The 22411-nt window shown below is 46.1% G+C and overlaps 1 protein-coding gene across 1 annotated transcript; it reads right to left on the reverse strand.

Annotated features, from left to right (window-relative positions):
- Window positions 1-295: 295 nt before the first annotated feature.
- Window positions 296-21103, reverse strand: LOC128412560 (transmembrane 4 L6 family member 1-like). Its single transcript, XM_053385636.1, has 6 exons — window positions 20965-21103; window positions 12987-13169; window positions 6948-7013; window positions 3859-4004; window positions 2066-2246; window positions 296-714 (listed from the first exon to the last, which is right to left on the reverse strand). The coding sequence occupies exons 1-6, from the start codon at window positions 20965-20967 to the stop codon at window positions 694-696; spliced, it is 600 nt and encodes a 199-aa protein (XP_053241611.1). The 5' UTR covers window positions 20968-21103; the 3' UTR covers window positions 296-693.
- Window positions 21104-22411: the final 1308 nt, after the last annotated feature.

Raw genomic sequence — 22411 nt, forward strand, 5'->3', positions numbered from 1 at the left:
ACAAAAACTAGCTCATTTATAATAATAGCTGTAGAATCTGCATGTGGGACAGAAGATTAAATATTGCCGGGGCACTTTGGCTTCTCTTTGTATTGCACCCAGCAGTGTAAGGGGCCTTTTATTCATGTTGCTATTCCACAGGGCACGGGAGCATGTCTGAATCAAACAGCATGATTTATTTGCTAAAAGCCAATGGGTGTAACCAGGATTTATAGGGGGGGGGCAGGACACGCACCTGTCCTTTGCTTGCTCTCAAAAGGGAGATGGAATAAATGAACACAAGAACATAAGGATGGGCTGCAGGATCAGGCCAATGGTCCATCTAGTATAATCTCAGAAAAGTCCTAAATAAATTACACACAACCTTTCCCCCTACCTATATAGTGTTTAACTTTATATATAAAAAAGAACGTTTTGGGATTCTTTCTGTGGTTATAAGAATCCGCTGTGTTTCTGATTCCTGTAAATCTGAGGTGGGGAACCTGTGACTCTCCAGATATTCCCAGGTTACATGCAACTCGCATGATTCCTGACCATTGGCCATGCTGGCTGGAGCTGATGGGAGTTGGGAATCCAGCAATATCTGGAGGGCCCCAGGCTCCCCACCACGGCTATAAATATACAACACACACTATCCTGACTTTACACATGTTGGCTGTTGGTTATTTGTCTTTCGTCTTCTTCGTAGGCCGGTCACATTCCTGCAATATCCGTCTGAAAGCAAGCGAAAGAAGGGAGGATGAGTTCTCTTAACAAAATAAGTCAAGATCGCAGTCAGATAGCATAGTTTCATTTTACTTTATCAGAATTTAGTTTAAATGTCTGCTGTAATAATAACAACAAAACTCTTCACTTGGCCCCAGATAGGGAGGAGACATATCTGACCTTAACTGGAAAGGAGTTCCATGAACTTGGGCCTGCAATACAGAACACACAGTTCTGGTAGATACAGGTTGTGCCCCCAAGCTATGGGGAACCACCATATTAGGGTTGCCATACGTCCGGAAATTCCTGAGCATAGCTAGGATTCGGCGGTCGGAAGCAGGGTCCAGGCAGAAAGTGCTGAAATGTCCTGGAAAATCTGGAAGTATGGCAACACATGTTGGAAGTTTTGGGCGAATTTCCTTTAAAAAACGAATTCACTTTTTGAAATATGGCAACCCTACGCTATAGAACAGCAGGCCAGATCAGGCCAATGGTCCATCTAATCTAGCATCCTGTTCCTATAGTGGTCAGGTGCCTGTCGAAAGCATGCAAGCACGATTCGAGCACAACTCCTAGCAGATAAACATCTATATATTACACCCCAGGTAGCCAAATTTGTGCTGGCAGCAAGTTTTCCTTTTATTCCCTGTCGTCCATTGTAAAGGCCTTTGGCTGTATACAATAAAAGTGACCAGATTTGAGCCCAATAGCACAATCTTCTCCTGTGGTTTTCAGCAACTGGTATTCAGAAGCATTGCTGCCTCCCACCATGTCAATTTTATCATTGTACAGTAGGCCATTTTCCACACACACACACACACACCTCTGTCTTTCAGCCAGTCAGCCAAGAGGGATTATCACTGTTCAAAGACACATTCCAGTCAGGAGGGCTTAGAGCACGGATGAGGAGGGGCAGGCCTGGAGAGAGGTTGGGGAGAGTCCTAGGGGCCTAAGAGAGAGGACTGAGGGCCGCAGTAGACCTAGAGGCCTGAGATTCCCCCAAGCAGGAATACAACCTACCATGACACATTGAATACAAATAGGCAACTGTAGCGGTAGCCATTCAAAGGTGGGCCAAAGTTTCGCAATATCTGATCTGAATGGAAAGCAAACGTTTCACAACTAAAACCCAAATACAAAATGGCCGACCAGTTTCATTCCTTCATAAACCAAGGATAAACCAGTTCATTCTCTCAAATGCAACTCCTGGTTTTCTAGACCTCATTCGCACAACTGTTTTTATAAGGAATATATTCTATGCCCCGTAATGCTTGCGTTGCCTTTTCTTCTATCTTCCCCTGTTCTGCTGCCTTTTATTGGAGGTGGGAAGATCTGAAGTATGCATCCCAGTTGCACTCACCTTTCTTTCCCTCAAGCCACGTATGAACCCGATGAGACTGTTGACCACTTGGATGAGGCAGAGGATAGCTTCAGCCAAGCCGATTGCCAGCAGGAGGGAAAACAACACAATGTTCCAAAGGATGATATTTTCGGGTTTTTTGCAGACGCTCCAGGTTGTCTGGTTAAACAAATAATTGTCCCTACAAAGGGAGAGGTCAAAACTGAGTTTTGCTAGAAACTTTCAGCTGAGAAATACTTCCTTCATCAGACTTAAAGGCTGCATTCAGGAATCATAGTAAACAATGGTTTATCATAACAGGAATAAGTCTAGCCTCCATTGGGTCCACACACTCCTTCCTCTTCCCCGGTGCAGCTGGGAAGAGGAGTTCAGAAACTTTTCCTTCCCTTTTTAATTAACCACACCTTGCAGCAGCATCTGAACCCAACAAACCATAGCTGATCTTAACTATGACTTGTCTGAAATGAACCAAATTCCTAGTGTAGCTTTAATTTCCCAACATTCTTAGTTCATTTTAAGGCATGGGTCATGGGGAACTCAGTATAAAGTGTTACAGTATTGGTGGCGCTGTGGGTTAAAGCCTCAGCACCTAGGACTTGCCGATCGAAAGGTCGGCGGTTCGAATCCCCGCAATGGGGTGCACTCCCGTTGCTCGGTCCCAGCGCCTGCCAACCTAGCAGTTTGAAAGCACCCCCGGGTGCAAGTAGATAAATAGGGACCGCTTACTAGCGGGAAGGTAAACAGCGTTCCGTGTGCTGCGCTGGCTCGCCAGATGCAGCTTGTCATGCTGGCCACGTGACCCGGAAGTGTCTGCGGACAGCGCTGGCCCCCCGGCCTATAGAGTGAGATGGGCGCACAACCCTAGAGTCTGGCAAGACTGGCCCGTACGGGCAGGGGTACCTTTACCTTTAACAATTGTTTATTGATGTGTTGTGACTATGATCACTTTGTGAGGCAATTGGCCTAAAAGGTGGTATAGGTAAAGGTAAAGGTAAAGGTAAAGGGACCCCTGACCGTTAGGTCCAGTCACGGACGACTCTGGGGTTGCAGCGCTCATCTCACTTTATTGGCTGAGGGAGGCGGCGTACAGCTTCTGGGTCATGTAGCCAGCATGAGTAAGCCGCTTCTGGTGAACCAGAGCAGCGCACGGAAACGCTGTTTACTTTCCCGCCAGAGCAGTACCTATTTATCTACTTGCACTTTGATGTGTTTTCAAACTGCTAGGTGGGCAGGAGCTGGGACCGAGCAACGGGAGCTCACCCCATCGCAGGGATTTGAACTGCCGACCTTTAAAACAAACAAAATATTGAAGTGTCTTCTAACTACGTTGGAACTGTGCCTTAGGCTCTCATATTTCCCTTCGCTCCTGAAGCACACTAGTTTTCTCTCTTCCTCTTCCTGGTTTCCAAGAAACCTCCACAGTTTCTTGTTGCATCCGAAGACAGCAAACTATAGTGACCATAAGATTGCCTCCAAGTTGAAAGCGCACTTCCAAACCACGGTTTCCAGCTCTTACTTTGAGGCCCATTATAATCACCTGCAGCTTACATGGTTGTCATCATATTGGGGGGAAGGGAGGGCAGGCTGTGCTTGCTGGCTCTGCCCTCTCCATCAAGTGTGTCGTTATCGTGTAGCCCCCCTTGCTACAGCAAATGGGAAAGTGGACAGAAGAATGGGAGAGGGGGAAACTGGGCAACCCAGCAGCTATGTCCTTGCTGCTGCGGTATATACCACTTTTTTGCACAGACTTTGCAGTGGTGATGTTGATGGTAGAGGGGCTCCATTATACTCACACTAAGCTGTCATTCCTGAAAGGGTAGATGTATACTTCATCACCAATATCACAGAGAGGACCACTAATTAACCCCAAGGATGAGATGATCACACAGTACAGTCCACCGACAGCTCCAAGCACAGCAAAGACGAGAGAGAGGACCATCTGGAAGACAATAGACGCATTAGCATCAAAGCCATTTGAAACTCCAAAAAGTACCGGTATATGTAATTTCGACCTGACTAGCAGTGGGGTTGATCCCCTGCCTGTTCACCTGAACCTAGATAGGCCCGCGGAACCAGCAACTACAGGTAGTTCCAGACTGTTGCAATTCTCAGGTGGGATTCCATCCCACATTTGCAAATTCAGTTTTGCACAATTATACTTGACTGGGACACCTTGCTCAATGAAGCAGTTTCCCCAAAAGTTGGGCAGGCGATAAGGAAAGTGATGAGAAAATACTGTGGGATAAAATTTGCTGTGACATAACACGGTCATTTAGCCTGTCTGCAAGCGGATAACGAGAGCAAACGCTTGTTAAATAACCAATGTCATTTCATCTCACTGCAAGCAAATCAGGACAGATGCTTCATAAACAGGTATTCTGGCGGAACCCTCCAGGCAACTTCGAGGCACACAGCAAAGAAGCCATGATGGATCAAAGATAGATTGAGTATGCAACTCTGAATCATCTCTGAGTGAACTGTTTGCAGTTTTCTGCTATGCGGCAGCCTCCTACGTGAGACCTTGGCATTCTGAAGGATGAGATTAGAAGGAAGCATCGTGCTATCACCAGAACGAGACGTCTCCAACATGAAGAACAGCGAGGAAGCAAAACAAAAGCGAAACCATAACACGTTTAGAAAAACAGGCCTTGGAGAGAGTCAAACGATCAACAGTGCCTGCACAAAGAACCACTGGTGAAGAAAGGCCCTTGCGTATGCTATCCCGCCTCCCAGACTGTGGTAACTCAGACTATGATCCTGCCAACATAAGTAATGAAATTTATGCAAAATATAGAAAAGTCCAAACCCTGACCCAGTTCCAGATCAATATGAAAAAGCGTACACTTTTTCTGACCACACCAATAGTCTTTTCTTTGACTTTATTTTAACCCACAGGCAAATGTACTCATTCTGTGTGCCCATCTTACAGTTTTGTTTTTATCTTTTAATTTTTGTCTGCTGTTATAATAAGTGTTCTCTGTTTCATATGTGGTACAAACCGAAATTTAAAAACCATATATGTACAGTCATACCTCGGCTTGAAGTTGCTTCAGGTTGAGCGTTTTCGGGTTGCGCTCCACGGCGACCCGGAAATAACGGAATGAGTTACTTCTGGGTTTCGCCGCTCGCACATGCGCAGACGGTCAAAATGATGTCATGTGCATGCGCAGAAGTGGTGAATCGCAACCCATGCACGTGCAGACGCGGGTTGCATTCTGCTCTGGATGCGAATGGGGCTCCGGAATGGATCCTGTTCATATCCAGAGGTACCACTGTATATGGTGTTCGTGTGTGTGTAATTTTTGTACAGATGATCCGCAGGTAACTTTTCTTGTTTTTGTTGCCTGCTGCTTATATACCTTCTTTCTGTACTCTCTTGGACCCTCCAAGTGTCCTGATTTTCCAGGGATAGTCCTAGAATTACAAAAGCCATACCAGATTCTGACTGGATCCTGGAATGCCCCTATTTCCCTTGCCAGCACTGCTGCCGTCGCCAGGCTCAAGGAGGAAAACGAGCTGGCCCTTGTCCCAAGCAGCAGCAGTGGCAAGGAAGCATCTCATAACCTCTCCGTGGCGGCTGCTGCTGGCCTCCTGCCTTGGACAGCTCAAAGCAGCTCCGAGGGGCAGACACAGGAAATGGGCATAGCCAAGGGCGGGGGGCTGGGGGGCAGCTGGCCCCCCTAGATCAAGTTAAACAATAAAAATACTTAACTAACTGACCAATCATGTTGGCTGTGCCCCCCCATAACAGAAGTCCTGTGTCCCCCCCCTTAACAAAAATTCTGGCTACACACATGGGCAGAGGGCAGGGCTGCTCTGGGTGGGAAGAAAGGGGGAACAGAGTGCAAGGATTATTGTTTTTTAATAAAAAGAATTGTGTGTTCAGGTCTAATCTTGTCCCTTTCTAAAACTTATTTATTGGTGTGTGTTTTTATTTTTGTAAATACAGTGGACGCTCAGGTTGCGAACGTGATCCATGCGGGAAGCACGTTTGCAACCCATAGCGTCCGCAACCTGCAGCGTCTGCGCATGCAAAGGTTGCGATTCGGCGCTTCTGTGCATGCGCAAAGCACTATTTAGTGCTTCTACGCATGCGCAAGCGCCAAAACCCGGAAGTAGCCTGTTCCGGTACTTCCGGGTTCAGCGCAGTGCGCAACCCGAAATCACGCAACCCAAAGCGTCTGTAACCCGAGGTATGACTGTATACCAAATAATTTAAAAGGGCTTCTCTCAGGATGGGGGGCATGTGCTGGTGCTGGTAGTGGGGGCACTCGTCCTTCTCCTGATAGGAAAATCTCTACAGGAGGGGACACAAAAAAATGGGGCACTAAGGAGGGTCAGCTGGGGGGGCAGTGAGAAATGTCCCGATTTTCATCTGAGGAATGTTGACATGTCTGCTTCAACAGTTCCAGCTGAGGGAACTTTGCATACTGCCCTGGACTGGTAATAATCAACTTTATTCCAAGCTTTTAGGGAACCAGAAAAGGGAACTTAGAACTTCTGTTTTACAACTAAATTGGCTGGCTGGAGGAAGTTAGGAGGAGACTATATTAACTGTGCCACTTACTGCAACTGATCGCTTTGTCAATATAGCTGTTAGTTTGTGCCATTGTAAGTACTGCTTTGCTTTAAGTTCCTCGGTTTTCTTTAAATTTCATAGGTGATTTGCTTTAAATTGCACTATTCTCTCTAGATTCTGTATTACTCATCCAGAGTTTGAAGAAGAATATTAAGGGGAAGGGAATTCAAAACAACCCAGCGAGGACTGACTGTTCTCATTGACCATGGAATGCTGACTAAGAGATGATGTGGAGAAACTGGGGCGAAGGGGAAACAGAAAGGAGCATTTCTCCCCCCCCCCAATTTACAAGGCTTTGCTTACCCCACACCTGTTAGCGCAGCATTTGGCTTCACCCGCACCCAATATCATAAATGCTGGCAAGAAAACCTGGAGGAAAAGAAAAGCACACATTAAATGGTGGTGGAAGAAAGCAGTCGTTGTTATTACACAAGCAAACAAAGGCTTTTGCCAAGACAAAATTGTGTCCAATGTTGAGGGCAGCTGACATGCATGAGGAATGAGACATCAAGCTGAAGGCAAGCAGTCAAATTCTAAACAGGAGTGCTGGATGGGGTCTGATAGTTATTCTTCTTGTCTGCAAATAAACAGACATTTTTGTAGTGGTAAGGATGGGACAGAAGGCTGATTGCCGAAGAATGGATGCTTTCGAATTATGGTGCTGGAGGAGACTCTTGAGAGTCCCATGGACTGCAAGAAGATCAAACCTCTCCATTCTGAAGGAAATCAGCCCTGAGTGCTCACTGGAAGGACAGATCCTGAAGCTAAGGCTCCAATACTTTGGCCACCTCATGGGAAGAGAAGACTCCCTGGAAAAGACCCTGATGTTGGGAAAGATGGAGGGCACAAGGAGAAGGAGACGACAGAGGATGAGATGGTTGGACAGTGTTCTTGAAGCTACCAGCATGAGTTTGACCAAACTGCGGGAGGCAGTGGAAGACAGGAGTGCCTGGCGTGCTCTGGTCCATGGGGTCACGAAGAGTCGGACACGACTAAACGACTAAACAACAACAACAAAGGATGGGACAAGAACAGCCCTGAAGGATTTCAGAGTGTTTTCGCTTGAATGCGGGAAAGTCATTTGTGGAAGGTGTCTATTGGGTAGTGCCTATAACGTCATAACTACACTTCCCTGCCCCAATTTCCAGAGTGGATTTGTAACCATTTATCATAGGACACTTCCACATATGTAGCAGTTTATTGTAGCTGTGGTGCTGTTTTTGTATGCAAGTTCACATAAAAATGATGCCACCCCTTAATGCGGATTTACTGCTGTATTTACATGAATTCTAATGAGCCATCGGATCTAACGCACACCTCAGATTTTCAAAACCTTGAAACCAAAAAGTATTCACTGGCGGATGTAAATGCGCCATCAAATCTAGTGCACATCCTGATTTTTGCAATGTCATTTGGCCAAAAAAGGTGTGTATTACTTTCAAGTAAAAATGGTATTTGGTGGTTGGTTCTTTCTCCTTACCAGAACTTCTGCAGCTGTAAATCTGGATTAAATAGGGAAATGATATCATTTTGCTGAGGGTGACGTCCTGTAGACATGGCAAAAAACTTGTAGGCATAAACAGCACAGAGTCTAATAAACTGTCATTTGGGGGGGTGAGGAGGGTTAACTGGAAACTGAATACATCAATGAGTAGAGTTATGTGCACCACGTTGATTTGTTAATGGTGCTGATGGTTCTCCATCTCCCCATTTCATCCACACAACCACCTTGTGAGGTAGGTTAGGCTAAGAGTTAGTGACTGGCCCAAGGTCGCCCAATGAGCTTTTATAAGGCTGAGTGAGGATTTAAACCCTGGTCTCCCAGGTCATAGTCCAACACTCTAACCATAACACCACATCAAGTCTAGGCCAGACACTCCATTTCCGAACACCTGAGACTTTAAGGATATTGCTGAAGTTTCTTATCTCGGTTGCAGAAGGGAACTGGTGGCGGAAAATGGAAGTTCAGCAACCCACTGGTGCTTCCCCTCTCATTTCTTGCGACACCCAAAGCCAACTAATTCCTGGAGGCCCTTCTGCACAATCTGCACATTTGCTTTTTATTTTATCTAGCCTCATTCCAAGGACAACTGTGTGCCATAGAGGACGTGGTGTATTTGTTCTCTCATTCTCTCTCTCTATCTTTTGCAGCTGAAGTGGAACTTTGCCAGAAGGCTGGCATAATGGAGAGATGTTCTCGGTGGTTCAGTTAGCACAGCCCAGAATGGTGGCCTCTGGTTCAACTTCCTAATTGACCCAGGAATTCTAAGCACTTCTTAATATTGATTATGTGAGTCACTTTTCCTCACGCAACCCTCCCCCCGCAAAAAAACCTTCCATCTGCTTAAGGGACATTTTTATAGCCTCCAACAACAACTATTTGTATGCCTTCCCATCAGATTTCAATGAGATAAAGAACTACAGAACTTTTATAAGACATCTGAAGGCAGCCCTGTACAGTATTGGGAGGTTTTTAATGTTTGATGTTATCTTATGTTTTTATGTGTGTTGAAAGCCGCCCAGAGTGGCTGGGGTAACCCAGCCAGATGGGCAGTGTATATATAATAAAATTATTATTATTATTATTATTATTATTATTATTATTATTATTATTCCCTCCAACTAACAGTTGTTGCCATTTTAATCCACTAACCAGTTGCTTTTGAGCAACTTAAATCAAGATGTGCTTTGCCCCAAATGATAAGTTAACCTCACATCAAATTTTCAAAAAGGCTATCATACAATGCGAGATGGGGAAGCAATCTTCAATATTTTGGCTTTCATTACAGTAAGACACCAGCACCGAAAGAGCTATAAACATAACACACCGAGGGGAAAGTAGCCCTGAAAAATAAACAATGGTGCCTTAACAGACAGATACTCTTCTGGATTTGAATCAAGCTTTTCTGGATATAGCGAGTTCAGTGACCATTTCCCATTCATTCTAGTGATGAATGGAGAGTAAAGCCCTTGTGTCTGGAATCATGGGGAAGGCAAACGTTTTAAAAGGCTCCCCGGGGAAACAGCAGTAAAACACTAGCCGTTATTTAACAACAAACCGATGGCATCCAAAATGCAAACTGTACAACGGTGTTTGCAGGAATGAACAACCCGCCAACGGTCAGCGCCTATGTCATTTCACGGGGAAACATGCACTTTAATTGCAGCAGTCTGCATTAAGGGTCAATATCTACTCTCAAAGTGCTGTTGTCGGTATTCGGAAGATCGATGGGAGCGCCTCTCCCTTCGCTGTTTTTCTTGCGCATGTCTGACGCCAACCAATCTGACCTTAGGCTATTTCTATTTAAATGTTTCCCAAGAAGTGATATTCTGACTGAGAACACAAACCACACTGCCTCTCTGCTCTGCCTTTCCTTGATGATGACGTTTGGGTGCTTCTTTTAAAAACCAACACAACATAAATAAGCTGTTTTCCCTGAAGGGGGCTGGTTGTGGCCTCCCATATGTCTCTTATCTCATACCCTGCAACATTCCCCACATGAAAATAGGGGCATTTCTCACTCCCCAACCCAATTGCCCCTCCTCAACCCCACATTTTTGTCACACCACCCACACCCAGAACATTTCCTATTAGAAATAGGGTGACTGCCACACAGGCCCTCCGCTGTCCTGAGATAACCTCTTATTTCCATTTTTATTTTAATTTTTGGTAGATTTACCAAAAGAAAAACACAAACCGATAAATAAATTTTAGAAAGGGGCAAGATTAGATGCAAACGCACAAAGCTTCTTCTTTTTTTAATGAAGATTCCTTATTGCTCCGCACCGCTCCCTCTTTCTTCCCGTCCAGGGCATAGCTGTCAACGTTTCCCATTTTTTAAGGGAAATTCACTTATTCCGAATAGGATTCCTCGCAAGAAAAGGGAAAAGTTGACAGCTATGGTCCAGGGTGGCCCTGCCCTCTGCCTGACCCTTAGAGCAGGGGTCAGCAAACATTTTCAGCAGGGGGCCAGTCCACTGTCCCTCAGACCTTGTGGGGGGCTGGACTATTTTTGGGGGGAGGGGGAATGAACAAATTCCTATGCCCCACAAATAACCCAGAGATGCATTTTAAATAAAAGCACACATTCTACTCATGTAAAAACACGCTGATTCCCGGACTGTCCGTGGGCCAGATATAGAAGGCAATTGGGCCGGATCCAGCCCCCGGGCCTTAGTTTGCCTACCCATGCCTTAGATCCAGTTCATCACACGGGGCTGGGTCTCGGCAGACTGTCCTCCTCCTCCCTGCTTCTCTCATAGCCTCAGCCTTGGTTTCACAGGCTTCTGCCTGCGCCCTGCTTCTAACTCAGCTCACAAACCCACGACTCTGGCCTTTGTCCTTCTAACGGCCCAACCTTCCCTTTTTTTGCGGGAAATTCCCTTATTCCAGTGCCGTTTCCTGCTGCTTCCTGCTGCTATCCTGGATTGTTAGATATCCCGTAGACCGTCCCCGGGACAGGTGAGGCTGCTGATCCCTTATTTTCAAATCTGAAAGTTGACAGCTATGGATGTGAGGGGCAGGTGGGGGCTCATCAGTCTGGGAAGGTCCTCCATCTAGGAGAATGGAAATTCTGATCCTAAACCTCTGCTGCCTTGCAGGATATCTTTGGGAGATGAAAAGGCTAAGGAGTAAACTTTTCGTCCCTAAGACTAAGACAGAGTCCCTAAGACTAAGACAGTTGGATGGTGTCTGGTATGCCTCCTTCTGGCATCTCCTGCAGCCAAGCTGGTGCCAAACGTATTGCTCTGCTTTCCTTTGGACCACATCAGTGAGGCCGAGAGGGTGGTCTTGACATCAGTCCAGACCTCCACACACACTGTCCAGGCTTGAGCCCCGGGAGCTCACTTCAGTGCTGCTAACGCAGCAGTTTGACGTCACCCTCGGAGGCGCACTCCATTGTCTCTCAAGAATGACAGATGCCAACAACTTACCTAAGTATTTCTTCTAGAAATGAAAGGTGTGTGTGTGTGTGTGTGTGTGTGTGTGTGTGTGTGTGTGTGTTCTTTTATTAATCATCATCATGGCTAGTAGCCATTCTTATCCCCCATTAATTTGTCTAACCCACTTTTGAAACCATTCAAGTTGGTGGTCATCGTTAAGGTAAAGGGACCCCTGACCATTAGGTCCAGTCGTGGCCGACTCTGGGGTTGTGGCGCTCATCTTGCTTTATTGGCCGAGGGAGCCGGCGTACAGCTTCCGGGTCATGTGGCCAGCATGACTAAGCCGCTTCTGGTGGACCAGAGCAGAGCACGGAAACGCCGTTTACCTTCCCGCCGGAGCGGTACCTATTTATCTACTTGCGCTTTGACGTGCTTTCGAACTGCTAGGTGGGCAGGAGCTGGGACCGAGCAACAGGAGCTCACCCCGTCGTGGGGATTCGAACCGCCGATCTTCTGATCGGCAAGTCCTAGGCTCTGTGGTTTAACCCACAGCGCCACCCGCGTCCGGTCATCATTACATCTTGCATAAAGTATAAAATCAATATTGATTTCTGGGACAATAACATCCACGCAGCCGGGTCGCATACATAAATAGTCTTTTCTGCTCCCTTGGGATTTCAGCACCTAGAATTCCTAAAAGGAAGGCTTTGGGTTTGTTTGTTTTTAGAAAAGGTTATTTTAAACATTTTTTTCAACTCATTATATATCATTTCCCAAAATTCTTTTACCACCTTACATTTCCATCACATATGATAAAAGGTGCCTTCTGTTTCCTTACATTTCCAGTATACATTCGACTCCGTTTTATGTTATCGGCCCAGAGATGGAAAGAAGATAAAGTCCCTACCAGAGAAGAATGGCGGATCAAGTTGATGGATTATGCCGAAAAGGCTAAAATGACCAAAGGAATCAGAAATCAGGAAGACCAAAATTTTAATATGGAATAGGGAAAATTTGTAACTTATCATAAAGACCATTGTAAACAGTTAAAACCATTAATAGGATTGGAATATCACTTGTAGTTTAATGGTGAATTTTGGACACAATGGAGAGGTAAAAGATTTGGATTATCATAAAAGATGCAGGAGGAAATGATTAACAATAGGACTGACAAAGGGGAGGAGATTCTTTGGAATCTTATTTTTATGTTGTATGTTGGATATGTGACTGTAAAAATTTAATCTGAATAAATAAATGTTATCTATCATATCTATCATCTCTCTCTCTCTCTCTCTCTCTCTCTCTCTCTCTCTCTCTCTCTCGTCTCTCTCTCTCTTTATATATATAAATCAATATTGTTTTCTAGTTCAGATCTGCCCTGCGTTAGGTTCCCTTTAGGTTTGTTTCACATAAAGCTGAAAACATGAATAAGAGAAACAGTGTCAGCTTTTTCCTTACCAATATTCCAGCTCCAAGAATACCGTGGAAGAACCAGACCAGGTCCGTGATCCTGCGTGGTTCCAACACTTCTCCATTAGGGAAGTAGAGGAGGAGATTGGAGACGATAGCGCAGACAGCCAGAGGCAGGAGGGCAATCCCAATGCATTTGGAGCATTTTCCAGTGCACATCCTGTATCTCTTCTTAGGAAGGACATGGGGAACGAAAAGAAAAGGCTGAGTAGATGCATTGCATAAAAGTGGATCCCTATAAAATGAAGAATGGGGCTTCCGCTGCATTTGATCCAGAAGCTGCAGTTAGTGCAGAATGCTGCACCGCGGTTGCTGACAGGAGTGAGGCGCTGTCAACATAGAACACCTCTGCTCAGAGATCTGCCAATTTGCTGCCAGGTCATTTTCAAGGTGTTAGTACAGGCATCCCCAACCTTCGGCCCTCTATATGTTTTGGACTACAATTCCCATCATCCCTGACCACTGTTAGCTAGGGATTATGGGAGTTGTAGGCCAAAACATCTGGAGGGCTGCAGGTTGGGGATGCCTGTGTTAGTATATAACAGCTTGGGAACAGTTTACTTGCTAGACTGTCTTTAACTATATATGCCAGCTCAGCTGCTTTGCTCTGCAGAACTGGAAGTTGCAAATCCATCTTTTAGTGTGGCGGCACACAAACTTTGGAACTCCCTGCCTATTGACCTCAGGCAGGCAGCTTTGCTAAAAAATCTTCTAAGCCCACCCAGCACTGGCGGAGGAAGAGGAGTGCGGGGGGAGTGCAGCGCCCCCGGCAGTGTGATCCCCAGGGTGCCATCACAGCTGCCCCTCCCCACGCTGGGCGCCCCACCCCTGCAGGCAGTGTGCCCCGCCCCTGGGACGCGCACCAGCCCTGCCTCCACCTGCTCTCAGCCCCCAGTGCCAGAGCATGAAGCTCTGCTGCTGCTACTCAGACATGCAGAATGTTGACGTGCGTTTTAATCTGGCATTTAGCTTACTGGTGGTTTTATGTGGTTTTATGTTTTCAATGTTTTGAATGTTTTAAGTCGTTCTTAACTTCTTCTTTTACTGACAATCTTACTGCTTTATCCTTTTTTGTAAACTGCTTTTTACAATCAAGCAGGATATAAGTCATGTGGAAATCAGGAAATAAAACAGGGTGCCTTTTGATTGTGGGAGAGGACCATTTGTGGCATTTAAGTGAGACGCTTTCTGATAAACAGCTGTCTTATTTTGAATCAGACCACTGATCCATCTAGCTCAATAATATCTAGGCCAGTTATGGGTGCTTATGGTAAAGGTAAAAAAAGTAAAGGAGCCCTGGATGGTTAAGTCCAGTCAAAGGCGACTATGGGGTTCTGGTGCTCATTTCGCTTTCAGGCTGAGGGAGCTGGCATTTGTCCACAGACAGCTTTCCGGGTCATGTGGCCAGCATGCCTGAACTGCTTCTGGCACAACGGAACACCGTGACGGAAGCCAGAGCGCACGGAAACACCGTTTACCTTCCCACCCCAGCGGTACCTATTTATCTACTTGCACTGGCGTGCTTTCGAACTGCTAGGTTGGCAGGAGCTAGGTTGGCAGGAGCTATTCACAGGCCAGAACAGAACTGAACTGAAGGGTTCAGCCAGCCTGCTTATATAGAGCTCCACTACAACACAACAGTAACCAGTTTCTGTAACTATCCAATCACTGAACGTCACTTTCAATCCCTTATTTGCATATGTGGACCTGAGTGAAATCTATCTACAGTACCCCCTGCTGGCCCAGGGTGAGAACTTCACTACATAACACCTGCAATGTCTCTCTCTCATGTTTTCCCCCCCATGTAACATTTTTACAAATCAACTGCATTTGTTGAGACATTAGGAAGAAAAGGGGGAAAGAGGTGGAGGGGGGGAAGATGGGTGGGGGCGGCGATGTTTCTATTTTACTTACTATATGTAGGGTTTGGTGTCAGCGTTTCTTGTGCAGGTTCTTTGCTGTTCGCTTGTGTTCCTTTGGTGGTGAGAGAGGTGGGGGTTAGCCTAGGGTGTGGTTGTTCATTTGTGGTTGGCTGTGGTGGTCTTTGTTTTCATGTGTGAGTGGGGTAGGTGGGTGTTTTGGATCAGGTTAGCCATATTGATTTCTATGCTGTTGGTGGATTTTTGTTGTTGTCTTGTTGGGCTGTGTATGTGATAAAGGGGAGCCATACCGGGATGAAGGCGTCTTCTTCTATTTGTCCCTGTGTCAGTTTCAGTTTATTGGTTAATTTTTCTAATAGGGCTGTTTCCCTTACTATTTGGTACCATTGGTCCATGCTTACTCCTGACAGGTCTCTCCAGTATGTCCTGAGCCAAAAGAAGCCAAGCCCAGTTAGTACTGTCCTGGAACTTCTCCCCATTAGGGGAGGATGGGAAAGATAGCAATATGTACATAATCTTATATTTCAGAAAGAAGTTGTGGGGGGGGGGGGACAGGGGACGACCCAGTAGCAGCAAGAAAAACCTATAGCACCATCTCTTGGCAGAGGTATTCCTCGCATCATTGCAATATCTTCTAACATGCAGGAGACTTAAAAGCAAGCAAGCAAGCAAACAAGCAAACAAGCAAACAAACAAACAGGAAAGGCTGCAGAAAATAGGCATTATGGAGTTTACATGTATACCACTAAAAGCAGCAGCCTGTGTTTTCACCTCCCCTTCCTCATCATTTCTAAATTGGGATGGAAGAGAAATCAGATACTGTTTGCATTTAAACCTAGCTAATTGGCTCTAGAAATGGAGGCAGTGAGAGATTTTACTTTCTTGGGCTCCATGATCACTGCAGATGGTGACAGCAGCCATGAAATTAAAAGACGCCTGCTTCTTGGTAGAAAAGCAATGACAAACCTAGACAGCATCTTAAAAAGCAGAGACATCACCTTGCCAACAAAGGTCCGTATAGTTAAAGCCATGGTTTTCCCAGTAGTGATGTATGGAAGTGAGAGCTGGACCATAAAGAAGGCTGATCGCCAAAGAATGGATGCTTTTGAATTATGGTGCTGGAGGAGACTCTTGAGAGTCCCATGGACTGCAAGAAGATCAAACCTATCCATTCTGAAGGAAATCAGCCCTGAGTGCTCACTGGAAGGACAGATCCTGAAGCTGAGGCTCCAACACTTTGGCCACCTCATGAGAAGAGAAGACTCCCTGGAAAAGACCCTGATGTTGGGAAAGATGGAGGGCACAAGGAGAAGGGGACGGCAGAGGACGAGATGGTTGGACAGTGTTCTCGAAGCCACAAACATGAGTCTGACCAAACTGCGGGAGGCAGTGGAAGACAGGAGTGCCGGACACGACTAAACGACTAAACAACAACAACATTTGGCTCTTTCTGAAACAACATGTGAATCGAAATTCAGCTCTCCTTTGAAATTTGCACTTCTCCAAATTCTGCAATGCAGTTCTCCAGCCAAGTATATATGCCTAAAAAAGCACATGTTATTGAAAACAGCATGCACAAATGTATTATAGTAGGGAAAATCACCTTGCAAAAATGCGTATGTTAGGCAAACGTACACATGGAAAGTGGGTATATTAGGAGAAATTTGCAGCAAAAAGCTGATGAATTTCCTTGAAGGTGTTTTTTTTTAACGCAAACTGATATGCAAATGTGGAGAACTGAGTTTAAGATTGGATAAATGAGAGACTGAGAAACCAAACTTGACATAGAATCGAACAACCATAGAATCATCAAATTGTAGATTACAATATTACTATGCTCAACCTGCTTCTCCTAGCTTCTCTGAGCAGTGTGAAGTTCTGGGGATGCAGTATTTGCCCTGGCTTAATAACCTTCGGGAGGAAGATATGGAAGGTTAAGGTGTTATATGTAATATCTGAGTTCATTTACAGATATACAGGTTGAACACAGGTGGAGGCACAGCTTATTCAGGTTTCCTGAGCTGGCTGGGGCTGATGGCAGTAGTAATTCATCAGGGGGCAGACTCACAATGCTGTTGTTAGCTCAATCTCAGCTCTCTGTCTCTTGGTTCCAGCCTTTTTTCTGTGTTCCACTCCAAACAAATTAAATAAGACATTTCCACATCCTTAGCTGGGTTAGGGAAGGGAAGAGAACTGCTTTTGCTCTGATTAGAAGACATAAGGAAGGTGTCTAACAATCAGCTCCATTTATTTATTTTTTAAATTGCCTGTGTCACATAGATAGGTGATGGAGCTTGACCTCTGGAGCAATAAGAAACAAACCAATGTTTTCTTCAAATTGCAAGAAAAAAAGGATTCGGCTTCAAGCAAAAATGCAAAGATACCGTCCAAACAATAACAAGTTTGTGCATCTTCTTAATAAAAACCAGACTGATAACAGATGGACAAGTTGGGAACTCCACCAATCCTAGCTAGCCTCATTAGGAATCTGGCAAGCCCAAATCCTGACCCACCTGTAAGCCAAAATTGACATTAGGCAGATCTTCTCCTTAAGGAGATCTTTTGGATTCCTCCTGAAATATGACGGCGAGGACAGCATCAATCCTTACCTTATTTATCGTACAGGAAGGCAAATGTATCCCAAACTGTAAAATCTCCAGCTGGGAAAGGGGTGAGGAATCTAATCTTTCTGATGGCTTCAGATTTTATACTTCCCCCTCGTTCTCCATAGCAGCCTTAGGAAGGCAAATAAACCCTCTGGAGGTAGAACTTCCATTAAACAAATACGTGAAACCCACACCAAAGAACAAGGAAATACCCCAAACAGCTTCCATTTGGCAGGCACCGAGGCCATGTGTCACTCTGCATTATGGATTTTTTTCCAGGGACTGTTCCATTGGTCAATGGGCACCTTGAAGTCACATTGACTTTCTGCAGCTCTTTGAAAGCCTCCACCCATCACCATCATTATGTTTGAAATGCTTTTCAACATCACAGTTTAGGGAAACAAAACAAGAGGAAGTCATCTATCAAATAACAGGGTGAGGGAGGGACCCACAATAAACACTGTGGGAGGCTCTGTCAGTATTTTGCAGGGGGCGGGAATCTAATGCATACTTTAAAGGTAAAGGTAAAGGGACCCCTGACTATTGGTCCAGTCGTGGCCGACTCTGGGGTTGCGGCGCTCATCTCGCTTTATTGGCCGAGGGAGCCGGCGTACAGCTTCCAGGTCATGTAGCCAGCATGACTAAGCCGCTTCTGGCGAACCACAGCAGCGCATAGAAATGCCATTTACCTTCCCGCCGGAGCAGTACCTATTTATCTACTTGCACTTTGAGGTGCTTTCGAACTGCTAGGTTGGCAGGAGCAGGGACCGAGCAACGGGAACTCACCCTGCCGTGGGGATTCGAACTGCCGACCTTCTGATCGGCAAGTCCTACGCTCTGTGGTTTAACCCACAGTGCCACCCGCGTCCCACCATAACTCTAGGTTTGTGCATTTAAAGTCAATAAAGACTCTGTTGCCCTAATCCAACAAATCTACTCCCCCCCCCTGGACTTTTTGTGGTTTGGGAAGTGATGGGTTAAAGGCATTGGGAAATATGGGACGGACATACGATTAATGCGAAGACACATAAACAACCAGGGAGCAAATCAGCATAAATGCTCGATAAAGACCAGATACAATCTAACTAACTATGTGTAAGCGTTGTGCAAGCAATGAATATTCAATGGATGTCTGGATGAATCTTGCACAGTAAAGTCCTTGAGTGCTTGGGAGCTATGGCCATTGGAGAAGGAACCAAAATGGTGCTGGTCACACTCCCAACGTCTGCATGTTCAGTGTTAGTATAAAAAGGACCTGTAATGCGCACACTGTTATAGCTACATGGGGCTCTACCGCATGATCAGCAATCCTGAGCTTCTGATCATGTGGAGGAGACGTTCCTTTCGTGCTTCCACTGAATTTGTGGCTGTTGGGAGGTGTGGCCATTAGGCGTGGTCCCATTTCCTTGTCCTCACCTCCCCTCTGGGCCCATTTGAGGGACCTGTTGTTGTGGATAGCCCCTTCCTCTTGGGGGCAACATGCTGGTGGTGGGTGGGGCCAGAGGTGAAAGTGGGTGGAGCAATGGCTGTAAGCCTTGCAGTAGGGTAGTTTCTACACATTTCCAATGAATGAACACAGCAGATAGCTAACTCTTTACAGTGGTACCTCAGGTTACAGACGCTTCAGGTTACAGACTCCACTAACCCAGAAATAGTACCTCAGGTTAAGAACTTTGTTTCAGGATGAGAACAGAAATCGTGCAGTGGCAGCACGGCGGCAGTGGGAGGCCCCATTAGCTAAAGTGGTGCCTCAGGTTAAGAACAGTTTCAGGTTAAGAACAGACCTCCAGAACAAATTAAGTTCTTAACCCGAGGTACCACCGTATTGTCAAAAACAACACTGTCACTTCTATAGCCCATCCGGTGCTCCACCCTCCAGCTCTGAAGCTTCCCCTGCCTCCGACTCGTGCCTCCTGGCCAGTATGGTTCCCTACAAATCGCTGCCCCCCTCTCCCACATCAGACTCCATCCAGCTAAGCAAGAGTCTTTATCTCACAGTTCAAGGGCACATTCTTGCCAGGCAGAAACACTCCGTTGCAGAGGGTGAAGCAATGCCAGGAGAGGTTGTGTGGCCTGGGGAGAGTCCCAAGCATGAGATGGAGAGGTCTGGAGGGCTGCGTTTGGCCCCCAAGTCTGAGCTTTCTCACTGTGCTGGGCCCGGGGGTTAACCTGAGCAACATGGTCCAGGTCTGGTCCCAAATCCAAGGATCCCACGAGGAGTCAGTCCAACAGGGCCAAGGCAGGAAACCAGGCTAGGTCAAGCACAGGGTAACAGGCAGATTCCAACAAGCAGCAATCTTGCTCCCACAACCTGGGGTGGGGTCCAACAGCCTTTTATCTTTGTCGGGGTAACGGCTGGTCCTGATCCCCCGGTGACTCACCTCCCTGTCTTGCCTGAAGGCGAGCACTCCTCCTGCGAGTACTCGGGTCTCTCCTTCTCTCAGACATGAGTCTCTGCAGCTTGGGAGATTTCAGTGGGTTACTAGACCCAGAGGCTGCCTCAGACTCTCCTGACCCAACTGGTAGTGGAGCAGCTGGACGTGATTGCCCAGCAGAAGGCAACGAGGTCATCCCCGCATCTGGAGCCAGGGCAGGCTCAAGCCCCTGACTCGGCTCAGCTGGTGCTTGTTGCAGGGGAACCTGTGCAGACTGGGGCTCTTCAGAATAAGGCCCCTGACTCGGTTCAGATGCCGCCTGAGGCAGGGGATCCAGTGCAGACGGAGACTCCTCCGGTTCCGAGTCCGAGCCCATGTCCCAGGCCATCACACCCACCCTTGCCCTATATAAACCTGACACCTCCTGCCTCGGGTCCTCCACACACTTTAAGGGGGGGAAAGGAGGTGACTTGGATGTGTTAATAAGTAATCGCAGCTCAAACCTTGGTTCAGAAAAGGTTATCACCTCAACTGCTGCGTCCTGCTATTCCGGAACCAACACATCTAATAAAAGCCAGCTTTCCGTTTCAGAGCTGTGCAAATTTGTTCCTCTGCCATCAGCGCCAAAGTCTGGGAGCCCAGATACGCATTGATTGTCCGATTTGTGTAATCGCAGCAGAAAACGCACGCGGGGCACCATCTAGTGAGATGGTCTTTTGTGCAAACCGCATTGAAAAGATCAGGATTGCTGCCAGAACCCGATGCTCATGCATAGAACCCATTCTTTTCAGTGCTGTTTTTAATGTTTGATGTTTTACAGCATTCTGTTTTTAATCTGTTGGGAGCCACCCAGAGTGGCTGGAGAAACCCAGCCGGATGGGCAGGATATAAATATTATTATTATTATTATTATTATTATTATTACACAGAAGGAACATTCTGATGGCTTGTGCCTTAGGAATCTGACACGATGTGCAACTTCACTGCAGGTTCTTTGAAGTTAGTCTACCATTACACATTCATTTTTATCTATGGCGCCTAAAGGCTGCCTAAAAGATCAGCTTCAGCAGACATTCACTTACCTTAATATGCCAATCAAACTTACCATGAACTTCGTTACGAGGCTGAACTTCGAAACAATACACCCTTGAGAAGACCCTGTGCAAATGCTAGCCCGTTGTCAAATCTCTTCAAATTTTCTGGAGTTAGAGCGTTGTTGCTATAGCCGAGCAAGCAAGCAAATGGTTCCTTCTATCACACTATTTGGGAACACACACAAAAAAATACCCTAAAATTTGGCTGCGAGATATCCGGTACTCTGTGTTTATGTTTGCGTGTGTCACCATGCATGATTGATTTTTAAGGCAATGAAAGCATTGCTCTGTTCCACTGATCAATGGCTCCTGGTTATATTGATCAACACTGCATTTGTCTTTCGTTAAAAAAAACACCATCGGAGCTTTCTTTTTGTTGCACAGCTCAAATCATGGGAAAGGGAATGTAAACAGGCACAACTGTGCTGCTTTTTATTGTTATGATTATTTCCATTGATTTATTAATCAGCTTCTAAACCGCTGTCTCAAGGCAGTTGACATAATTGGGAATTAAAAACAATGTAGACCAGACCCCGTGTGTGTGTGTGTGTGTGTGTGTGTGTGTGTGTGTGTACACATACATCTAAGCTGTAAGGTCACAGACTTCTCTGTGTAATCAGGGACTCTACTGTTTGCAGTAGAGTCAAAGATCATATAAATATAAGCCTATGCACATAGCTGTTACATGCAGACAGAAAATATTTCACAAGCTCTCTTGAATGCACATAGGTTGAGAGCAGATGTGCATTCCTCCCTCTCTTATTATCGCCGCCTCAGAACAGAAGAAGTACCTCTGTTTCAAAAATTGTGATATTGCCTCTGTCACTCACATTTCTCTCTGTGCCGTTGGGTTTTGATTTCTGCAGACATAATCTGCCACCCCAACAGCCTTATTTTTTGCTTGATACCCAGCTGTTTAGCCCTTGCTGGTTACAGAACCCCAAACAGCTGGAAGGGACTCAGGGCACCACCAGACCCTCCCAGTGCCCCTATTTTCCAGGGACGTCCCTGATTTAGAGAAGCCGCCCTGGTTTCTGATTTGATCCCAGAATGTCCCGCTTTTCCTTAGGACGTCCCTATTTCATTGGAGAAATGTTGGAGGGTATGGAGTTATCCGACCCCCGAGCCGTCTAAAGGCAATCCTGTACAGTGGTACCTCAGGTTAAGAACTTAATTTGTTCTGGAGGTCCGTTCTTAACCTGAAACTGTTCTTAACCTGAGGCACCACTTTAGCTAATGGGGCCTCCTGCTGCCGCCGCAGCACGATTTCTGTTCTCATCCTGAAGCAAAGTTCTTAACCCGAGGTACTATTTCTGGGTTAGCGGAGACTGTAACCTGAAGCGCCTGTAACCTGAAGTGTCTGTAACCCGAGGTACCACTGTACAGGGAAGTTGTTTAATGTTTTATTATGTTTTTATATATGTTGGAAGCCACCCAGAGTGGCTGGGGCAACCCAGT

The sequence above is a fragment of the Podarcis raffonei genome, chromosome 4 (genome assembly GCF_027172205.1).
Source record: "Podarcis raffonei isolate rPodRaf1 chromosome 4, rPodRaf1.pri, whole genome shotgun sequence".
NCBI lineage: Eukaryota > Metazoa > Chordata > Lepidosauria > Squamata > Lacertidae > Podarcis > Podarcis raffonei.

What these genes read in the sequence shown, in the direction of transcription:
- LOC128412560 (XM_053385636.1), bottom strand. An exon ending in GCTGCGCTAACAGGTGTGGG is followed by an intron (nt 4,005 to 6,947) that starts GTAAGCAAAGCC and finishes ATTGTCTTCCAG; the next exon opens with ATGGTCCTCTCTCTCGTCTT. An exon ending in TTCAGGAATGACAGCTTAGT is followed by an intron (nt 2,247 to 3,858) that starts GTGAGTATAATG and finishes CTCCCTTTGTAG; the next exon opens with GGACAATTATTTGTTTAACC.